Source organism: Balaenoptera physalus (genome assembly GCF_965194825.1).
Source record: "Balaenoptera physalus genome assembly, chromosome: 13".
In the NCBI taxonomy this organism is placed as follows: Eukaryota; Metazoa; Chordata; class Mammalia; order Artiodactyla; family Balaenopteridae; genus Balaenoptera; species Balaenoptera physalus.
In genome coordinates, this window is record NC_138892.1 from 3743076 (window position 1) to 3765764 (window position 22689).

General features: G+C 45.1%; 1 protein-coding gene and 1 long non-coding RNA gene across 14 annotated transcripts in view; both read right to left on the reverse strand.

The window, feature by feature from the left end:
• Positions 1 to 190: 190 nt before the first annotated feature.
• On the reverse strand, positions 191 to 7275 carry LOC309641854. The gene is made up of 2 exons (XR_014252787.1): positions 6441 to 7275; positions 191 to 5081 (listed from the first exon to the last, which is right to left on the reverse strand). It is a non-coding gene; the product is annotated as an uncharacterized lncRNA (long non-coding RNA).
• Positions 7276 to 7283: 8 nt separating this feature from the next.
• PPARA (peroxisome proliferator activated receptor alpha) overlaps positions 7284 to 22689 on the reverse strand; it is a 68821-nt gene continuing 53415 nt past the window's right edge. For all 13 annotated transcript variants that reach the window (XM_082422452.1, XM_082422451.1, XM_082422453.1 and 10 more), the window contains 5 exons: positions 19137 to 19297; positions 17603 to 17741; positions 16477 to 16679; positions 10349 to 10796; positions 7284 to 7664 (listed from right to left, as the gene is read on the reverse strand). In XM_082422452.1, coding sequence (XP_082278578.1) covers positions 7417 to 7664; positions 10349 to 10796; positions 16477 to 16679; positions 17603 to 17741; positions 19137 to 19297 — 1199 coding nt within the window. In that variant the 3' untranslated portion in view covers positions 7284 to 7416. The remainder of the gene's footprint in view (positions 7665 to 10348; positions 10797 to 16476; positions 16680 to 17602; positions 17742 to 19136; positions 19298 to 22689) is intronic.

The following is a 22689-nucleotide window of genomic DNA, read 5'->3' on the forward strand; positions in this document are numbered from 1 at the left end:
TTTGCGCTGGGTTTTGTCTTCTGGGGGCACGTCGTCCCAGGTCCGCTCTGTCACTGGACTCTACAGGTAGAGACCACGTCAGCTATGGGGCTGGGGGGCTGTTCTGGGTTAAGGGCAGACCCTACAGCTGGGGATTGGTTTTTTTCAGACCAAACAGTTCATCTCATAGCATCACTGAAAACTCGCCAAGTAATTTTTAAAAATAGTTTATTTTTTAAAACCATTAAGGCAAAACTGTACCCTGAAATTAACTCTTTACATTCATCAGTCTTACAGTAGGACATTCCAAACATATAAGTTCCCATAAATTCAGGATAGAAATCAATATATACGATCAGTTCAATCTCCTAAAGGGAAAATGAGTAAGACCCAAAATTAAAAAAAAATTAAAGTTATTTTATAGCCATTTTCTAATTGCCTGGAACCACTGCCAGTAAAGTGACTAGGAAGATTCCATTTGCTCTCCTCTGCACACCCCGGCTTCCTGCGGCCCTGGATTCCCCACCGATCACACCCAGAGGGTCTGCGCTGGAGAGAGGGCGTCAGAGCCTGCTCAGAAAAGATCTGCTTTGGAATTGCTCCTGTTTAGTATAAAATACAAAGGGTCTGTCAGCCCCTAAATACTTTGAGAGTATAAGGCACCCAAGAACAGTAACGATAAACACACATCAAGGAATCAAGCTCAGTCCTGGCTTTGGGAACCTGCACCACTCTGCCATGTGTCTGGCAAAGGCTCCCCCTGGGTTTGGGTGTGACGGCCCTGTGGGTCCCGGGGGCGGTACAGATACACATCAGGAAGAAATCTGCCAAGGTATGGAAAACATCGTATGGGAGACTCACGGGCTCTGTGGCTTCTGCTTTATACTCCGGGTTGGGCTCTGGAGGCTGCAGAGACCCAACCGTTGCCAATCACTGCCATCGGCATCTTTCAAATTGCAAAGTTCTTTGGTAACAACCCACAGGTAGTAATTCCCTGAAGAACAGACAGCTGCTTACTACACAGGACTAGTTCATGGTCTCCAGCGGGATCCTGCTATGTGAAATCGGTGACTTCTGACCTGGGTCAGAGGCAGCCTTGCCGGTAGAAATGATAAAACAAGACTCATTCGTGCCTCTTGCACGTGAAGCATGAGGAAGGGAACAGGTTTACAGGGAAAAGAATTCCACGTGGCTCAGGAGAGAAGGACATCTCTGATGTGTGTGTGTGCGTGCGTGCAGTTGTATTTCAGTTGTGATATTTCAGCTTCCTGTGTGTTTCCAACAAGTCCAAGAGCCAGGCTAGTGAGAGTATACGTCAATTAACACTGATTGCAGAAGAATCCCAATGTTTGCTATTAGATGCATGATTGTGAGTAAAATATTTACATTAGGACTTTTTTTAAAAAACCTCAAATCACAGTATTTAAGATATAGCTATTAACATAGTTCTTTTTTACCATACAGTGTAGAAAAAATAGTGATACTCGAACCCGAATACTGTAATTCTACCAAAAACCGTACTGAGTGGTATCCATCTCGTGTGAGGTACATTTTTTTTAGGCCTGAAAAAAGGACCAGACCGCCTGTGCCTTTAAAAAAGAAAAGACATTTGCCCAAAGTGACTGATTTGACCTTGAAAAGATGAGCCACTCACTTGTGTTCAGGGCCTGGAGACTCAGGGGCCCCCACTCCTTGTCAGGGGAGCCAGGGCTCATCGTGGGGAGCTTGTCTGCGCTCCGGCTGGCATGACGCTGTAATGTTCATCACTTAATGAATTTTAGATGCTGAGGGTGGGAGCGGGGGGAGAAGGGCAAGAGAGGAGGAGGCTGGTGTATTACCTTCTCTGGGGAAAAACATGGAAGCTTTTCACATTCCACCCAAACTAGCAAACACATTTTAAATGAAAAATACCTGACCCAGGGCCTAATTTGCTATTTGTGATGTAAAAAATTGATATTTCTTTGATTTTTTTCATATAATGCATTTAACAGCCGCGGGGCCCGAAGTCCTTGATGTCTACCAGTTGCTGTAGTCAAGAGGTGACCTTGACGTGGATGCAGTGTGGTCTTGTTCTGTGTGGCGAAGGATTCCAGAAGGATGTGACCGCATGTGTTCCCCCGGGACCACGGTACACGGCTCCCCTTTCTCAGGGGGGTGGAAGTAAACGGTTACACTTATGTTGTCTCAAACTGAAATTCTGAGAAGCAGATGGTCTGTCGAGAGCCCCCTTCGAGATCTGAGGAGTCCGGGTGCCTCAAGCCGGGAAAGGGTGTCTGGAAATGAGCCCTGGGCGGCAGCTTCTCACTCTCTGCCCTAATAAGCAACCATACCCACAGCAGCCCACGCTGCTGAGATAAGTTTAAGGACCTGCCGCGTTCCACAAACACAGCATCACGCAAAGCGCTACGTAATTCTTTAAGTGAAAGCGTGAAGACGCGTTGTCTTATTCTTTTCCTTGCAAAACTTCCACTACCACATTTCAGTTTGTCCTGTAGTTTCCAGAGAAGTAGAATGGGCCTCCTATATTCTGAGTCGGACCAAATTTACTGCCTTTGTTCTCACTCCCGTGTGTTTCACGGGCTGAGGGTCGACGACCATTTTCCTGAATTGTATTAAAATGGCACCTAAAAATAGATACAAATCTCAGCAAAAACTTTTAGACCTCAACCTTTGGAGCCTAACCTTAGATCTTTCTGGGCAGAAGGTCCCTAGAGGAGAACACGCCCCCGGAAAAGTCCTCGCACTGAGAAGGAGGAAAGCGCCCCGTTAGCGGGGGTGGGGACGCTGTCAGCATTCACTGTCCGGCCCTTCGTTCGCTCCTCCCAGCCGAGCTGTCTGCGGAGCCTTCCTGCTGTGCCGCCTGGAAGTCACTGCTGTCAGGAAGGCAAGAGTCCCCTTAGCTGACAGCTCCATGCAAAGACTTGGTTGTTAAGAATCCGTAATCCCGGGGGAGCCCGTAAGTCAGCTTGGACCAAGACTTAAGAGCAGCTGGGCCGCTTACAAAACGAGAATAAATACAGTCTGTCTTTGGAACCGTCCAGTGCCCGCACCACCAACGCCGTGGGAACAGTGAGTGTGGCGAAAATCCTCCCTGGACACTTTTTAATAATCGCTGAGCCCCCCTGCTGGTGGCATCGGTTTTAGTTTGCGACTTCATGGACAGTACGATTTCCTTGCATCTCCTGAATCGACACCACTGTTGTGAACCTAAGAACAAGTGACCCTTCCAGGAACACGTGCAGCCTGGGCTCCGGGCTAACCCACAGGGACCGCCTCGCCCCACCCTCGCCCGTCTTAAATGCAGGGGCGGGAAGTGGGGGAAGCAGGCCACCCCCGGGGCTAAACCTGCACCGCCAGGCAGCCCTTCGTCCACGCCGGGTGTTTCCACTTGAAGACGGGGCTGAGGATTGGAGGCGACAGCAGGAACTTGCACCGAAAGCGCAGGTGGGGAGCCGTGAGCACCTGGCAGTCTTCCTTGTGGGATCTGCGCTTCGCAAGGCCACACGGGTGGAAGAGGCACTTGAAGGTGGCTGGTTTTCCCCCGGTCCATGGAAGCCCCCATAAAAGGCCGGGCCGGCGGTCAAGTTGGTCTTAGCTGGGAGCGCCGGACCCCCTGGTTGAAACAACGGACTTATATTTAAACAGGACTTTTTAAGACATTGCAGAGACAGGTGTGGTCATTGGGTCAAGACAAAAACAAGAAACAACCCTCCATCGTGCATCTGGCCACCAGGTGTCAAATGTGCCCAGTGTCACAGTGGCTTGAAAAGGAGTCAGGCACAGAGGGGCACAGGTGGGGCTGGGGCGTGGCGAGGCCTCCTGAAGCCACGGTGTGACTGAGGCTTGCACGGAGGCATCTCTCCACCCTCATCTGCCCGGATTTCCCCGTGAACAGCCTCATGCATGGCCAGCAGGCATAGCTCAAGAGGAGGCGGCCCTGGGTGAGCAGGTCACCCGGGCCCTCGGCAGTGAAAGGGTGGAGTCCTAACCACTGGACCACCAGGGAATTCCCAAGGCTCCCTGGAAACAATAAAATTCCTTTAAAAATCCACATAACCTTCCATTTCTCAGTGTGCACACGGCAAAGGTGAGCATCCAGCCTCTGAGCCCTAACAATAGATGGTCTGACTAGAGCTGCACCAAAAGGCCCAGTGCTACGTGGACCTTAATTTTAACAGTATCTTTTGATAGCTCTATTGAGGTAGCTGTCATGCTGTAGGTTTGGGAAAACAGTAGTTGCTCAATTAATAGTACTTATCACCATACATCAAACAAAGGATCTTACTTGGGCCTTGAGCTTCTGCTCAGATCTTAGGCTGCTGCCCTTTGCTGGAACGTCCACGGTCCTCAAGGTCGTCTGTTTTCTTAGCGTTTCATGTGGCCCAGTGTAGGAAACGCATCAGTACCGTGGAAAGGTGCTGTGCTCTTAAAGTAGAAGGAAGGACTCCCTTTAACAGGGACATCTCTCACGGACATTCTGGAATTCTGGAATTCTTTCCCCTCAATTCACATTCACCGTTTACCCCTGCGCATATATCCTCTTTGGGAAGATGCTTGAAACGCCTCTCACTGGAGAGCTGTAGAAAGGTCACAGGGAAACCGGAGGCCAGGCGGGCAGCAGGAAGGGCTCTGGCGCTCTGGCAGTAGTCAAGATGCTCCTCTGACGGCTGGGGCGCCCTGTTTCTGACAATACTGGACGTCAGGGCGGCGGCGGCCTGCATGTGCAACCCTCAGGCTTCTCACAGGGTGGCAGGGGCAGAAGGCAGGGCATGGGACCCCCAACTGGAAATGCCCAGGAGGCAGAGAGGAGGGGCGTTGGCAGGACGGCAGCAGGGTGTCCTGGAGGAGCCCCATGGTCCCCCCTTCCCAGACAAAAGCTGCCTGGTAATCTGTGGTCTCTGAAGAGTCTGGCACTTTCTGTGATGACAAGTTGAGGAAAGGAAGAACCAGGTTTAAACAGTGGCTTGAAGAGCGGGTCAAGGTGGTGAAAGGGGGTCCTGCCATGTCCTGCATCCAGCATCCCGGGCTGCCAGCTCCACGCTTGTGGTTTGAAGCTTCTGGAACCTGCTTCCATCGGACCTCATGCTGACGTCTACTGAAACCTAGCAAGCAAGAAGTGTGCTCTTTAAATAGCTACTATTCGAAAAACGACCATCTATTGAACCGGTGAATAACTCATCTCTATTTGACTATCAGCGCTTGGAGAAATCTCTGATTAGGTGACCACAAACACTCTGAGTGGCACTTAGTGACCCTGTTACTTCAAATGAATTTCTTCCTATTAACAAGTGAACAATGTCAAGTGGCTTTCAAGCTGAGGTCCTCTGTGGCTTCGCCAGGGGCATCGCTGGTGGTCTAGCTGGGCCCCAAGAGGACCAGACGCTCACTAACGCCACTGATGCAGAACCTGGGCCCGCCGTCAGCTTGTTCCCGTGGCACGCGTGAGCTAGGAGCTCTTTCAGACAGGCTGTATGAGAAGCTAAACAGAAGAGACAACCCTTCCAAAAGCCTGAGTCTGAAGGCTCACTTTCCGACGCCGTGTCCATTTGAATAGATCTGTCCCAAGACTCCAGAGCAAGAGGCCACATACACCTGGCACCGGGATCCTGCCCCGAGACCTTGGACAAGACACAGGCCTCCAGGCTCATTAGCCCAGGGAGTTCGCATTTTAGGAAAGAATGGGGACACGGATGCACCCTGTGACTCAAAGCTTAACTCCTTTCTGACTTAGGGCGACCCCTGACTGGTGTCATTCTGAAGTGGAAACGCTTTGATTTGCTTCCAGCAGATCCTTTGATTGGATCTTTAAAAAAAATAAAGATAAAACACACCACTAAACGTGTAATGTGTAAAAGGATGTCCTAATTGTAAGTTTTGCTTTTTTCTAGTTGAAGTCTCACAGTTTTATTTACAATAATGCTGATCTTGGGAACTTTATCAAATTCAATCCTCGCCATTCTTTAACGGCAAATAATAATGACCTTATAGAACCAAATTTCCTAAAGATAGAGGGGGAGGGGCATCAAGGGTACAACCAGGTCGTAAATGCTATCGCCCAAGAGGCATCCAGGGGCCGAACTGGCAGGGTCGGCCCAGTCTGGCTCGGGGGAGGCACTGCTGGAAGTTCTCTGATGGGACCATTAATCTACCATGGTGGACAGAAAAAGAGTATTTCCAGGTCCATGTGCTCTAGGCGAAACCCATAATCCGTACCGCCTTCATAACTGGACCAAGGTTGGAAAGTTGATCTTTAAGGCTGAAACAGATGTTGCAGATAATGGCAAAACTACCTTACACATGTAGTTGGAAAAGGAAACAACTCTGAAAATCTTTGTAAAAACCACCAGCTTGTTGTGCATCCTGAGATGAGTAAAACCACCATTTCATATCCACCCCACACCCCCCCGCCCTGTTCATTCTCCAGATGAGACCCCTGCCCCCAGGCCACACTATAAAGTCACCTGTGCCTCGTCTTCTCCACTCCAGGGAGCAGCTACCACCAGCAAGAGTTATAAAAATTAAGCCGCATGTTTAAAAAAGCAACACAGAAAAAGACCAAGGAGCTGCCTTGACAGAGGGGGCCCAGAGCAAGATTTACAAATAACTTGTCACTTTGCCCCTGGAGACGTGACCCTGGCCCCCAAACAGCCTGAGTCAGTTGGTTCAGATTTGATAGGAAATGGAGGTGAGAGGAATGGGAAGCTGACATGCTTCAGAGTCTGTCTTGTTCCTGTTGACCACAGACACTAGCTTTAAACAGGCGGAGGATCGAGTCCAGAGGGCCCGTGAGACGTGGCTTTCCGGGATCTACACAAACCTGGGAATAGGCTTTTTCACATATTAGTTACACCACAAAAACAGCGAACTGAAACAAAACAATCGCTGCATTTTGATAGCTTATCGAATCATTCTTTGACATTCTAAATCCTACGATTCAAAAACAGCATGTTGTCTTTCTTCAAATTCAGGAAACTTTTAAAATACCTAACCTTTGGAGACATCTAGGTTTACAGGATTATAAAAATTACAAAGTGCTGATTAGTTTTCAAAATTATAAAGGAGCACAACAGTCAAAAGGTGGTGAAAAGGGAAGACAGACCACGTATTTTGAGGTTAATTCACCAGTAAATTCCTAATGTGACAAAAATCTGCATTGATTCACAGCGGGTGCATTAAATCAGACCACCGAACACCATTCTGCTTAATTTTCCATGTCCTGACTAATAGCTGTTTATCACTCGCATTTCTTGAAGCAGTGGTTAAAAAAGGAAAGAAACATGGAACAGGATTCCGGTTACCTAGAGCTTATACTTTCCTTCGTCCCAGGTTCAAATGGTGACACTTGTGCAAAGTTGCGTTGCTCCCATCTCTCACTTGTAGTGCTGTCGCCTTTAAAAACGCTTGAAAAGTTTCTTTTTTGTGTGCGTTTCCAAGAAATCAGTACATATCCCTGTAAATTTCCTGCAGCAGCGGGTGCAGGGCGGCGTCGGACTCTGTCTTCTTGATCACCTGCACCAGTTGCGCATGCTCCGTGACCAGCTGCCGCAGATCTGCCATCTTTTGCAGGAGTTTTGGGAAGAGAAAGACGTCGTCGGGATGGTTGCTCTGTAAGTGAAGTTTGAGCACGTGCACGATACCCTCCTGCATTTTTTCAATGTGTCCCACATTTAGAAGGCCGGGCCGATCTATCCTCAAAAGAAAGGAGAGATGTTTGAGTGCAATTACCAGCATGCTAATACCTAATAACTGTTTTTCAGTTTGAGAAACCTTTTTTTTTTTGGCGACGCCACTCAGCATGTGGGATCTTAGTTCCCCGACTAGGGATCAAACCCACGTCCCCTGCAGTGGAAGCACGGAGTCCTAATCACTAGACTGCCAGGGAAGTCCCAAGAAACCAAATATTCTGATTGGACACGGCCTTTTTTTTTTTACCAAAAGCTCAGCTGCCTTTAGATGCTGTCAACTTACCTAGAAGATAGAACTAGATTTTTCCCAAGTCGCTGGGCCTGATAGGGGCAGACAGGACAAATAGTCATTCCTAAATATTTCTACGACCTTAAAATGACTAGCTACCTTACAGGGTGGCCGCTTCATTTAGGATTTATCTGATTACCACCTGTCAGGGGAAAACCTGTATGCAGAGGAGTAACTATACACACAAACTGCTTCTGCATAATATGGAAAATGAAATTCTTCTTCCTGTGTCTTCTTAGATGCTCGGTTTCAACAATATTTATTTAAGGAGTGTGATTATGTTTGACTTCGGTTTTGTGGTATAAAAGCACCGTTACAGGTACCTTCCAATATAAATCAGCTGAAAAGAAGGTGGAGCCAGAAATGAATCGGAGGATGGATACGGGAGGATGCTGAGGTGACCCAGAGAGGGGAGGTCTGAGGCTTGGTGCAGGAAGGGTGATGTGGACACCAGGTGACCTCCCCGGGGCGCCTCGGACACAGACACCAGACTTCCTGGGACAGCTCAGATCCATGCGTCCTGCCCTTGGTCCAGAAAATCAGCCCCCACCATCCATATTCAGTAGGCAGTGCTCTCTTTAGAGCCCCACGCATTACTAGGATTTTCAGAAGTGTTGCTCATGATGTGGATTTTTCACTGTTTTTTTTTTTTTTTTGGTTATAAAATAATTACTAAGTTTTTAAAGAGAGAGATTTAAAAAAATAGTAAGTGAACCCCCCTCATAATTTTAACCCCATCATACAGAGTTCATGTATATCTCACCAGACATTTTTCTGATCTATGATTAAAATGTCTTTTATAAAACTGTCATACTACTTATAAATAGCTGTGCATTGCTCTCCCCACAACACGACATCTTGAGCGTGCAAAGGACGGTGACAGATTACATTCTGTGCTTTTTGCCAGAGGACAGGACTTCCTCCACCTGTGCCCAGCTGGATGGTCAGAAGGACAGACCTCGTGGAGCTGGGCCACCCTCACCCAGCTCCACGTCCAGAGTCCGGGCAACTGTGGCCAGCCTCAATTCCGCGAGTGAGGGACTCGCGGGGGACAGTACAGCTTCAGGCAGCTTGAGGAGGCAGTGGCCCCTTCGGTCTCCCCTAAGGCTGGGTAGGGTCAGCCGAGTTTACAGTAGAGGGTTGACCTTCTTAGACCCAGGACAGGGCTATTTAAAGGAACGTGACACCGAGCCAAAAACCTGGGGACTGCAGAGCCAGCTCCCCCGTACAGAGGCCTAGATCCTCCTTCACTGGGATCCATTTCCTTTGGCAAAGCACACTTTGCAGTCACTGACAGTTAGCTACTGATATTTTTCATTATGAAATAGCATAAATATACCAATAGAGACAGGAACTGTACTAACATCTGTATGACTTTATAGGATACTGTCTGTAATATGGATATAATATGATAATAACATAATTATAACACTGTCGTCCCTTGGTATCCGTGGGGGATTGGTTGCAGGACCCCTCGAGATGCCAAAATCCACGGATGCTCAAGTCCCATATATAAAATGGCATATAACCTACGCACCTTCTTCCATACACTTTAAATGATCTCTAGATTACTTGTAATACCTAACACAATGTAAATGCTATGTAAATGGTTGCTGGTGTGTGGTAAATTCAAGTTTTGTTTTTGGAATTTTCTGGAAATGTTTTTTTCTGAATGTTTTCAATCCGTGGTTGGTTGAATCTGCAAATGCAGAACCCACAGATATGGAGGGCCGACTGTATATGATGATATTATACACCATGCATTATAATATTATTACAATTATATCTGATATGTAATAGATATTAGATATAATAGATATAATTACATTATAATTATTAATGATACCTAATCTTCCACTATATTCTAAATAAATATATATTCATGTAATTACAGATAGAACATTTATACTTTACAAACGTGTTTATATATAATAACATGAAGTTTGGGATTAACATATACACACTGCTATACATAAAATAGATAATCAACATGGACCTACTGTATAGCACAGGGAACTCTACTCAGTATTCTGTAAAAATGTAAATGGGAAAAGAATCTGAAAAAGAATAGATATATGTATATGTATAGCTGAATCACTTTACTATACATCTGAAACTAACACAACGTTGTAAACCAACTATACTCCAATATAAAATAAAAATTTTAAAAAATAAAAAATAAAAGCTCTGAAACAAAAAAATAACATATGCTATAGTATGATATGATATTGATATCATTCTCACTGAATTCTGGTCAGTGGCAATGTGCGGCTCGGACACCCTTCTCCCCTACAGTGTTGGCTCCACCCCACTCACGTTGGATTCACCACCGCCAAATTCTCTAGGTAGGAGGCTGTGAGTGCCACAGCACCAGCAGGTGAAATCAGTAGCTTACCTCCACAGCAAATTATAGCAGCCACAAAAAGGGAAATATCACTGTCATCCAGCTCCAGTGCATTAAACTTCATTGCAAAATCGAACTTGGGCTCCATGATATCACAAAATGGTTTTCTTAGGCTTTTTAGGAATTCACGAGTTATAAAACCATTTCCATATGCTACCAGCATCCCGTCTTTATTCATCACAGAAGACAGCATTGCAAATATGGCCTCGTAAACTCCATATTTCAGCAAAGTGACTTGGTCGTTCAAGTCCAAGTTTGCGAACCCCGGGATGGACTTGGCGAATTCTGTGAGCTCCGTGACCGTCTCCACAGACGTACACTGGCAACAGTGGAAGATGCGGACCTCTGCCTCCTTGTTCTGGATGCCGTTGGCCACCAGCTTGGCCACGAGAGTCTTCTCGGCCATACACAACGTCTCCATGTCGTGTATGACAAAAGGCTGAAAAGAAAAACACTGGAATAAGTCGGGTAGTTGGTGACAAGCTGTCTTCTTAATTATCAAGAAACTGGGGCTTCCCTGGTGGCGCAGTGGTTGAGAGTCTGCCTGCCAATGCAGGGGACACGGGTTCGAGCCCTGGTCTGGGAAGATCCCACATGCCGCGGAGCAACTAAGCCCATGCGCCACAACTACTGAGCCTGCACGTCTGGAGCCTGTGCTCCGCAACAAGAGAGGCTGCGATAGTGAGAGGCCCGCGCACCGCGATGAAGAGTGGCCCCCGCTTGCCGCAACTAGAGAAAGCCCTCGCACAGAAACGAAGACCCAACACAGCCAAAAATAAATAAATTTAAAAAAACAAAACAAACAAAAAAACCCTCAGAGCTTCAGCTCTGGGCGGCAAAAGAAAAAAAAAAAAAAAAAAAAAGAAACTGATGAGTAGCTGCAGTACTCCAGCCACCTGTCGAGAATCAAATCATGTACAAAAAGTCCTCATCCTTAAACAACCTCAAAACTAGTTGGGGACAAGAAGACATTTAAGAGAGGACAATATAAATCAGTAAGATAATAATCATCGTCGCCTAAAACTGGGTGGGGATTTCATTGCTAAGAAAGTGAAGTTCTGGGAATTCCCTGCTGGTCCAGTGATTAGGACTCCGTGCTTCCACTGTAGGGGGCACAGGTTCGACCCCTGGTCGGGGAACTAAGATCCCGTATGCCGTGCAGCATGGCCAAAAAAAAAAAGTGAAGTACTGATTTTGGCAATAAAGCTAACGAGAAAGAGAATATTAGCAAAGCACTTTAAATATTTTATAATATTCTCTGAATTCCCAAATACTATTGCAACAGCCAGTAATTACAATAATTCTTTTTTAAAAAAATTAATTAATTAATTAATTTATTTATTTTTGGCTGTGCTTGGTCTTCATTTCTGTGCAAGGGCTTTCTCCAGTTGCGGCAAGTGGGGGCCACTCTTCATCGCGGTGCGCGGGCCTCTCACTGCCGCAGCCTCTCTTGTTGCGGAGCACAGGCTCCAGACGTGCAGGCTCAGTAGTTGTGGCTCACTGGCTCAGCTGCTCCGCGGCATGTGGGATCTTCCCAGACCAGGGCTCAAACCCGTGTCCCCTGCATTGGCAGGCAGACTCCTAACAACTGCGCCACCAGAGAAGCCCCTACAATAATTCTTAATTTTGCCATTTTATGAACTTTGGAGATAATCATCATTATCCAACACTGACTGTTGAATGAATAAATTTGGCATGTAAATAAATACAAGTCAGAAAGTTGGCATTTGTGTGGAAGTAAACAAACAAGCACTGTTAAGCCCTTGCTCTTGGGGGATAAACCGGAAAGCCTTGAAGGACCCTCGTTTCCCGGTACAGGAGACTGAAATCTTCCCACCACTGCTCCATGTTCTGAGACAAATACCAAATCCCCATGGCAGCTCCCTAAATGTGGCCTTACCACTTGCATCTAAACCCACCGTTCCTGCCACTTTATAAAGATCTAGCAGAGGAAAGAAGAGATGGTTGGCCATGTTATTTGAAGCCAACATGCTCAGAAGCGATGATGTATCTGGTGGGGCTTAGAAGAATGGGCACAGATACCGCTGCTGGCCAAAATTTATGCCAGCTCTGTGTGCAGAGCAGAAGAAATGGCAGTCTCTGAGGGATCTCTCTGATTCATAATGTGTTCTACAGACCAATAATGAAGTGGGCTGAGGCATTATTTTCAATCCCCACTGGATAAACACTGAGTGTATAAGAAGCCCAGTGATTTTAAGAATCACTCTGCCTGTGGGCAAAACACATCACTGACAGTGCCTCTGTGCCCACGGCACGACGTGTGTCCTATTTCTGGGCTCACAAGAGCATCAGGAGGAATCACAGCACAAAGCCATCTTCCGGGTACCTGCTGGGTATACCGGGCACAGAGGTGGATGTGTTGGGATAATGTGATGCATTGCCTACGAAATGTTTAAACAGAATTAGAATTTGCAAGATAGTGTTGGACAAAAAAAAGATCTGATTTCACATCTGAGGAAAGGGAATATTTTTAAAATTATCTGTGAATGACTGAAAACATTCTGAATACAGAACTCAAAGCCCAATTTCTAACAATCTCAAGTTCGATGAAGGAAGACTAAAACTCTCTCTCTCCAAAGACTTTAAAAGCAGGCCAGGACTTCCCGGTGGCGCAGTGGTTAAGAATCCACCTGCCAATGCAGGGGACACGGGTTCAAGCCCTGGTCTAGGAAGATCCCACATGCTGCAGAACAACTAAGCCCATGTGCCACAACTGCTGAGCCTGCACTCTAGAGCCCACGAGCCACAACTACTGAAGCCTGCACGCCTAGAGCCCGTGCTCCTCAACAAGAGAAGCCACTGCAATGAGAAGCCCGCGCACCGCAACGAAGAGTAGCCCCTGCTCGCCACAACTAGAGAAAGCCCGTGCGCAGCAACAAGACCCAACACAGCCAAAAATAAATAAATAAATAAATAAATAAATAAATAAATTAATTAATTAATTAATTAAAAGCAGGCCAGATTTACCACTGTTTTGAGAAAGTTTGGGGGCAGTTCTGCTTCACAGGAAGTTGGAGCTCGGATTTAAAGTATTAACGTTTATAGGATGGACCAGAAAAATATTTTTAAAGGATAGATGGCAGTACTCCCTCAATTCCAGAAAATATTATAAGGCCACCTTGACTTTATTCAAATCACTGGCTTTTCAAAAATACATTCAGCAGAAATAAAGGTGTTACATTAAAAAAAAAAAAAAAAAAAGAATCCTGTTGTCAAAAAAAACCCTCGAGAAACACTGAGTTAAATTAAGTTAGAGCCTACCAGAGTCTTTAACGTGAGTGTACACCGTGGATCTTTAAGAATGGGATTAGCATAAACAGTGGTTCCCAGTGTTTGATTGCAGAACACTTATTATTATTATTATACTGTTGTTGTTATTTGGTAGGACATCTCTTGGACTAGCACAGACTGGCTGTATAATTTGCAGGGCCCAGTGCAAAATGACAATGTGGGGTCCCTTATTCGAAAGTGCTTACGAATTTCAAGACAGCAGCAGAGCATTAAACGTCAGCACAAGGCCCTCTAAGCAGGGGCGTTGTGAAACTGGACACACGCCCAGGACGCTGGCCCTGAACTATTTTTATGTGTAACATTCTCTCATAAACAGAGACTTCAATGGTAATAAATATTTCATTTCAGTTTTATAAAATTATCGCCTGGATTTTAAAAGGCAGGCCTCATTAACAGGCAAAATTAGAAATGATCTGAATTCAAAACAAGTGCTAACATTTAAAAAATCATGTCTATTACAGCCAAAGAGATATTATAGAGTAACACCCTTGAAAGTTTGCCAGACTTTATTGAGAAACATTCTTGATCAGACTATTTTAAAAATCCAGAAGCTTATATTTAACTTTGGAATATTCTTTTTATCCTCAAGCTTGAACATGAATATATCTGATGTCACGGGTGGTCATTTCAAATCAATGAAGCACGTTGTAAAGCTTTGAAACAGCACAAGGCAGAAAGCTGCCCACTTTCCCCCCAAATCACTCCACGCCAGGACCAGAAGTCTCCCCTAACTGATATATATTTCCCTCGCTCACACCTGACACTGTTCTATGTGTGTTAATGATGTTATTTATAAGAATTCATCTCCAAAACACATTGAAACAGCATTTTCTATGAAAAAGTTTGGCAGTGCCACCTTTTTGGAGAAATTTAATTGTGACTTATTGGTAGAATTGCTTTGGATGAAATGATCTAATAAGCTCTTGGGTAGGTTGTACTACACACTTCTAGATACAGTATAAAACAGTATGTTTTTCAGTCTACTGACAAGCTACAGGTATAATATTTCAATATAGCACAGCAGGCCAAACCCCATGGTGTGGTGTGAGGGGGCTGCCATTCCAGGATGCCGCCCCTCCCGGCAGCTCTGTCTCTGACCCAGCACAGATGGAGCAGAGACTGTGGCCCCAAGCTGGGGGCCCCAAGCTCTGGGGCGCACTGGGCTGGGCGGGGAGGGAGGAGGAGGGCTGTGCTTCGACACAGAGAGGAAATGGGGTGGGAAGTGAACCCAGCTTGGAGCAAACAGTGCCGTCAAAGGCAGTGGCTGGCCCTGGACACTCCCTTTCAAACTGGTACCCGCGATGCTCTGGTTTGGAGGCGGGCAGAAGCAAGCAGTCGACTCTCAGCAGTACCGCGAATTCTGTTTTTCCTATCCAGTGAAGCCCAGTGCTGGACTACTGGTCTATCATTTATTTCCTTAAGACCAAAAGACAGATCCCTCTCCCAGAGTAACTGTGTGATGGTCCTCAGCTGTCCAGGTTTCAACATGGCTGTGGGTGATGGGCTCCTTCTTAGAGCGCGTGGATCTCAACGGGGTGTGAGAAGGATACTCCATGGAAATCAAGTTAATATTAAACAAGAGTGTTTGGTTCTGAGTAAAGATGACTTTTAAGTTTGCTTTGCATTCTGAAAACCCAAGGGAGATGTAGAAGAACTCAGCAAGATCTAAAAGGATTCCAAGAGATCAAAAATTTGGGTTGCTTTAATTTGGGGCTATACGAATCATTTCCAGGATAGAAATTCAAAGGTAAAAAGATTGCTTTGCTTTCACCCTTGTGATCTGGAAAGGGTTAGGGTGGAGTTTCTGCGAGCCTCTGGGGCCGCCCAGCGTGGGTGTGGCTTTGCTGATTTAACAAGAGTTTGCTTGAACCCTCCCTCCTAAAGTACCTCAGCCTATTTAATTGGAGAATTCACCGAAGAATGAAAAGACTCAGTAAAAAAGAGGTTTGGTTTGTTCATGAAAGTAAGTAGCTTGTGAGATGCTTTATTTTCCTGTGACTAAAAATTCCAGCTTGTAATTCCCAATAAAGATGGCTTCAAGCTACTCATTAGTACAAATCAAACCTGTTTCACCACTCTCATAGGAGAAAGGCAAAACATCTTAATTCGCCAACCTTGGGCCATGCCCCTCTTTGAAGGTAGCTCTGAGATTAGGTCTGTAATGGAGACAAAGGCTTAGCTAACTGTGGGGTGGGGAGAGGGTGGCATCAGGCAGGGGAGGCGAAGTGTAGGCGTCCACAAGGGGCAATCTTAGTTGCTACCGAGAAGGTCCAGAACCGTCCAAAAAGACAATAAAGTTTCTGTAAACAAAGGACCCTTTGTAAGCCCCGAGATGTCATTTCCTTCTCATTGGAGAAAAAGAAGGTGGGCAGGGGGTACGAAGGGGAAGGTCGGAGAGGAGAGAGCAGTTTTAGGGGAAAGGATGCAAGAGCACACTTTGAGTGGGAAGTGAATAGTTTCATTTTCTGGCATTAAAATAGGGATAAAAAAAAATCACTTAAGAAGCAACCTTAGAATCTGGTAAACTATTAACCAGACTTTTTGAGTGCATTAATTACATAGTCATTATAAGAACTTGGTTGCTAGGAGCTTTGAGGTGGCTCAAATGGGACGGGAGTTGCTGTTGGGCTACGTTTTATAGTCTCTGAAGGAAACGTTTCCATTGCATTGTCTCTCGTTTGCGCTGGGGATAAATATGATTTTCTCAACATTTAGGACGTATTTCCTCAGTCCTCCTCCCCGACTCTAGCTGACGTGTTGCCAAAGGAGCGCTTCAGACTAGAATGAACAGCAGCAGAGCCACCTACCGGACTGTTGCTGGCCTTTCCCGCGAGGATGACCCGGGCCTTGACCTTGTTCATGTTGAAGTTCTTCAAGTAGGCCTCGTAAATCCTCTTGGCGAGAGATTTGAGATCTGCGGTTTCGGAATTTTCTAGGTCGTGTTCACATGTAAGGATTTCTGCTTTCAATTTTGCTTTTTCAGATCTTGGCATTCGTCCGAAACGAATGGCTGGGGGTCGGAGGGGAGAAACGGAATAACGGAAAACACAGACAAATGAACAACAAAACATGGAACAAGGACTAACAGCTGGACGAAAGGGTCACACCACGGGTTAAACGATGAGCAAACGTTCATGGGTACGTTAAAATCCACTTCTCGGCACTATACAGCTTTCTCCCTTGGAGAGATGAAAATAAAACTCAAACTCCATATATCCTGGACTTTTAAAAAAGCTTAAAATCAAAGGTAGCACCATGAATCACTTTATCAGTAGGATGGGCTTAAGGTCACTTCATGTCGTTAGGTACATAATTGATCCTTTCGGTTAAGGAGATGAAAGTGAGCCTTAGAAGGAGTTAACATAATACCGTTTTCTTTTTCCAGAAGGTAGACATGCAACCCTTATGAACACATTATTTTAAATTCACTTTCCTATAGTAATTGGCAAGTTCTAAAATAAGAGTATGGGGACTTCCCTGGTGGTCCAGTGGTTAGGACTCCGAGCTTCCACTGCAGGGGACCCAGGTTCAATCCCTGGTCGGGGAACTAAGATCCTGAAAGCCGAGCAGCACGGCCAAAAAAAAAAAAAAATAAGAGTAGGATTGAAGATAATTAAATTCATAATATGGTAAAATGTGTGAAATGGCACATGCTTCATACATATGATATGAACATTAAGACATCCCAGTGGTTTCCAAGGGGTTTCAAAATCTTCTATCAAAGTTGTACCATTTGAAGTTTCTAACAGTATTTCCAAGGGTTCTACTGGATCTCTGCTATTTGAGGCTTATTTTTCTTAGGCTATCATGTTACAAAATGACCCGAGTATTAAATGCTGCAGCACATTCATTCAAAATACAGTCTGTTCCGACCCGATAAGGGGGGTAAACTGAGGCATGGCTGGGGAAAATGCGATAGACAACCTTACCTACCATTATGGGACATCCCAACTGAAAGGCACTTGTGAAAACGACAATACTGGCACTTATTCCGATTCTTTTTCTGAATCTTGCAGCTACGGTCACATGTGTCATACGCCAGCTTTAGCCGAATAGTTCTCCGAAAGAAACCCTGTGGATTGATATACAGTTTATTAAAGAATATGGACCACTGAGGAATCAGTATCATTCCTTTATTCACATTTCCTGTTGCTCATTTATTGTCTTTTTTTAAATGAACGAAATGTAGAGAAACAGTTCATCTAGAAAGTCTGATGTAATTGGGGCAAATTGAAAATTTGAAATTTCATTACATGTAAAATGAAAAACAATAAAATGAGGCCAAAGTCAAAGTAATTTCAACACATCCTCACCTGGCTTGGGAAGACACAATTACAGTCTCCTGAAGAGTGACTCTGCCTTGCTAAGATTTATACAAATGTGACTTTCTCTTCTCAGAGGACAGATCCATATTTGTGACTAAAAAGTTCTAGGAATTTTTGTAAGAGAATATTAACTCTCTAAAGGATAAAGATTATATAATAAAAGGAAGCCAGCTGGTTGTAAATAATTTTCTTGCTTTATAAAAGTATCTTAGGGACTTCCCTGGCGGTCCAGTGGTTAGGACTTAGCGCTTCCACTGCAGGGGGCACGGGTTCCATCCCTGGTGGGGGAACTAAGACCACATGTGCCGTGTGGTAAGGCGCGACCAAAACAAAACAAAAACAAAACCAGAACACAAACAAACAAAAATATCTTAAACTTTACTTTAGTAAAGAATCAACTTTACTATTTAGCTCATAAAAAAACAAAAGTAAACAAAGGTGACTAATCATGGCCCTGCAGAAAAGGCTACTTTGCAAGTAGTTTTTTTCAAGGTATGTGGTTGGCAAATTGTGAAAGGTTTATATTTTCACTGGGCTCTTTCCTCTTTGCTTTCTGGTCATCCTTCCATAGTTCCGCTGGAGGACACGGTCTGACCCCCTGCACTGTGGGCCCTGGGTAACCTATGGTTAGAGGTCCAGCTGAGCTGGCACAAGAATAAGGATACACACAAAGGTGCTCGTGGTTCAGGTGGACAGGCCCCCGACATGCAGGAAGGGACTGCTGGGGGATCCCGAGAAACTGGGGAGGACACAGCCGTGGGTCTGGTCGTCTCCCAGCATGTGCTGCAGGATCCTGACATCTCTGATGGTCGTGAGAACCACTGCCCTCCGTGACCTTCGGATGAGGGTGGAGAGAGAAAGTGGGCAAAAGCTCTCTGACCTCGCATCCAAATGAAGGGAGCATCTTTAATGTGGTTTATTTTCTGTTAAAGAAGACACTCTCTACGTCATTTACAAAGAACAGCCCAGCAATATGCCATAGACTCTCCAAAGAGGGAAAGGAATGTGTTACGTGGGTCAGTTTCTGATCTACAACTTGAGCAGACCTTTCTTGGTCATGACAAACATTTGTGTATAAAATAAAAGGAACCACACGTAGTCCCCGAAAGGCCACCTTTCTCCCCATCCAGGGTCCACGGTACCTTGCAGCCTTCACATGCGTGAACTCCGTAATGGTAGCCCGAGGCTTTGTCCCCACAGATTCTACACTCGATGTTCAGTGCTACGCTGGACGATTCCTCGGTGCTGCCAGGAACCACAGGGTAAGAGACGGACGAGGGACTCGAGGCTGGTGAGAGGGTGTCTAGGAACACAAGGGGAAGATTTACGAATATTCACAGCCTCGCCATCCAATGTCGAAACCAGCTTTCTGAGGATCTGAGTTCACGGGTGAGGCATTGAGTGGGGAGGCATCAGCCGGTGGGCAAGGCTCCCAGGCTGCGTCCGCCCTGGCCTGGCCCTTGCACGCCCTCTGTGCTCCCACAGCGACCACGTCGCCGGCATCCCCGCAGCTCCCACCCAAGGGGCTCCCCAACTAAGAAACAACTTCACTTTTTAATCCATAAAAAACAAAACAAAATGGACTAAACCATGGCCCTGCAGAAAAGGCCACTTTGCAAGTAGCCTTATTCACACAAATGGTTACAGCAGCTTTATTCCTTTTTTTGGTGGGGGGGGTATACTATTTTATTAACATTTAAATGTCACCAACAATGAGCTCAAGTATATGCTTGCCACATGTTCAGATTTTTTTTTTTTTAATAAATGTATTTATTTATTTTTGGCTGTGTTGGGTCTTCGTTGCTGCGCGTGGGCTTTCTCTAGTTGCGGCGAGCGGGGCCTACTCTTCGTTGCGGTGCGCGGGCTTCTCATTGCGGCGGCTTCTCTTGTTGTGGAGCACGGGCTCTAGGCACATGGGCTTTGGTAGTTGCAGCACGCGGGCTCAGTAGTTGTGGCACACGGGCTTAGTTGCTCCTGCGACATGCTCAGATTTTTGACACAAAGATAAAACGGACAGACAGCTTTAAGGGTGCAATGTATTTAACACTGCACAATATAGTCAACAATTAGATAATCTAGGGGGTGGTATAATTATACACTACAAGTATAGTGACAAACCCTGGAATTGGAGGAAAACCCGCCATTCAGGACTTAGCAGAGGTCCTTGCAGCAGCTTTATTATTCTTAGTTGCCAAAAATCGACATGTCCTACACAGAACTCATTGCTTTCTTTGCGTCCTCCCTTCCAGCCCTGTTGTAATTGTTAACTCAGTAAATGGCATCAGAATACAGAATAAAAATCCATGTGGGCAACACAAAAGCACAATCCATGAAAGAAAAAAAAAAGAAGCTGGACTTTCTTGAAATTAAAAACTTCTGCTCTGCAAATGACACTGTTAAGAAAATGAAAAGAGAAGCCACCGACTGGAAGAAGCTATTTGCAAAGCACGGGTCTGATGTAGACTTTTATCCAAAATATGCAAAGAAGTCTTACAACTCAACAGTAATACAATAAAAAACTCAATTAAAAAATGAGCAAAAGATCTGAATAGATATCTGGCTGAAGAAGATAGCAAGTAAGCACATGAAAAGATGCTTCCCGTCACTGGTCACTAGGAAACTGTGAATTAAAACAAGGAGACAGGGACTTCCCTGGTGGCGCAGAGATTAAGAATCCGCCTGCCAATGCAGGGAACACAGGTTCAAGCCCTGGTCCGGGAAGATCCCACATGCCGCAGAGCAACTAAGCCCGTGTGCCACAACTACTGAGCCTGCGCTCTAGAGCCCGTGAGCCACAACTACTGAGTCCACATGCCTAGAGTCTGTGCTCTGCGACAAGAGAAGCCACCACAATGAGAAGCCCGCGCACCGCAATGAAGAGTTGCCCCCGCTCGCTGCAACTAGAGAAAGCCTGCACGCAGCAATGAAGGCCCAACGCAGCCAAAAATAAATAATAAATAAGTAAATTTTTAAAAATAAAAATAAATAAATAAAACAATGAGACATCACTACACATCTATTAGAATGGCTAAAATCCAAAAAACTGACAACACCAAATGCTGACAAGGATATGGAGAGCAACAGAAACTCTCATTTACTGCTGGTGGGAATGCAGAATGGTGCAGCCACTTTGGAAGACAGTTTGGCAGTTCCTTATGAAGCAAAACAGTCTTAAAGGAATTACACTCCTAGTTATTTACACAAGTGATCTGAAAATGTATGTCCACACAAAAACCTACACATGAATGTTTTTAGCAGCTTTATTCTTTTTTAAAGAATTTTATCGAAGTATAGTTGATTTACAATGTTGTGTTTAATTTCTGCTGTACAGAAAAGTGACTCAGTTATATGTGTATATATATATATATATTCTTTTTCATATTCTTTTTCATTATGGTTTATCACAGGATATTGAATATAGTTCCCCATGCTATACAGCAGGACCTTGTTCTTTATCCATTCTATATATAATAGTTTGCATCTGCTAATCCCAAACTCCCAAACCTTACCTCCCCCGTCCCACAAGTCTGTTCTCTATGTCTGTGAGTCTGTTTCTGTTTCACAGATATGTTCATTTGTGTCGTATTTTAGATTCTACATATGAGTGATATCATATGATACTTGTCTTTCTCTGACTTACATCACTTAGTATGATAATCTCTAGGTCTATCTATGTTGCTGCAAATGGCATTATTTCATTCTTTTTAATGACTGAGTAATAGTCCATTGTATTATATATACCATGTCTTCTTTATCCATTCCTTTGTCAATGGAAATTTAGGTTGGTTCCATGTCTTGGCTATTGTAAATAGTGCTTTAGCAGCTTTATTCTTTTTTTTTGGCTGTGGCATGTGGCCTGTGAGATCTTAGTTCCCCGACCAGGGATTGAACCCAGGTCCTCGGCAGTGAAAGCGCCGAGTCCTAACCACTGGACCACTGGGGGAATTCCCCAGCAGCATCATTCTTAATTGCCAAAAATCAGAAGCAACCAAGATGCTTCAATAGGAGAGGCCAATCCCCAAAGGCTACAAACTATATGACTCTTAATATCTGACATTTGTGGAAAGGCAGAAATAGAGCAATGGTAAAAAAAAAATCAGCAGTTGGAGTAGGGGTCGGGGAGGCAGGGTTGAGTAGGTGAAGCCCAGTGGCTTTTTGGACATGGTGAAACTATTCACATGAAAATGTAATGGTGAATACAGGACACAATGCACTTGTCAAAATCCACAGAATTTTACAGTACAGAGTGAACTTTAAACGTGTGCAAATGAACAAAAAAAACTGAGGAGGTCCAGAGATTCCAGGATGGCACACAGAATGTGATGATACAATCTATATCACAAATGTAAGAAACATTTGTAGGAAACCTCGCTGAAGATAATCGTGTAAGTGACCTTGGAAACGAATGGAGTCTGTGAGGCCAAAGGCCAAAGAACTGCACCTGGCACTGTCCTCAGCCAATAAAGTTGTTTTCCACAGGGCTTTGGGTGAGCAGTTCTGATGCCACCGCACTGGAAGTGAACAACTAATTGTGCATTTAATGATGGTGCCTGAATGGATGGCTCGATGGTGGGCCAGGTCTCTCACTGTTGGAGTGTGAGCTCGTTGATAAAGCGAGAGGAGGAGGCTAAAGTGGTCCATGTGGTGGCGGATTAGAGGTGCAGACGTCTGTTTGAACTCACGTTTACCCTGACA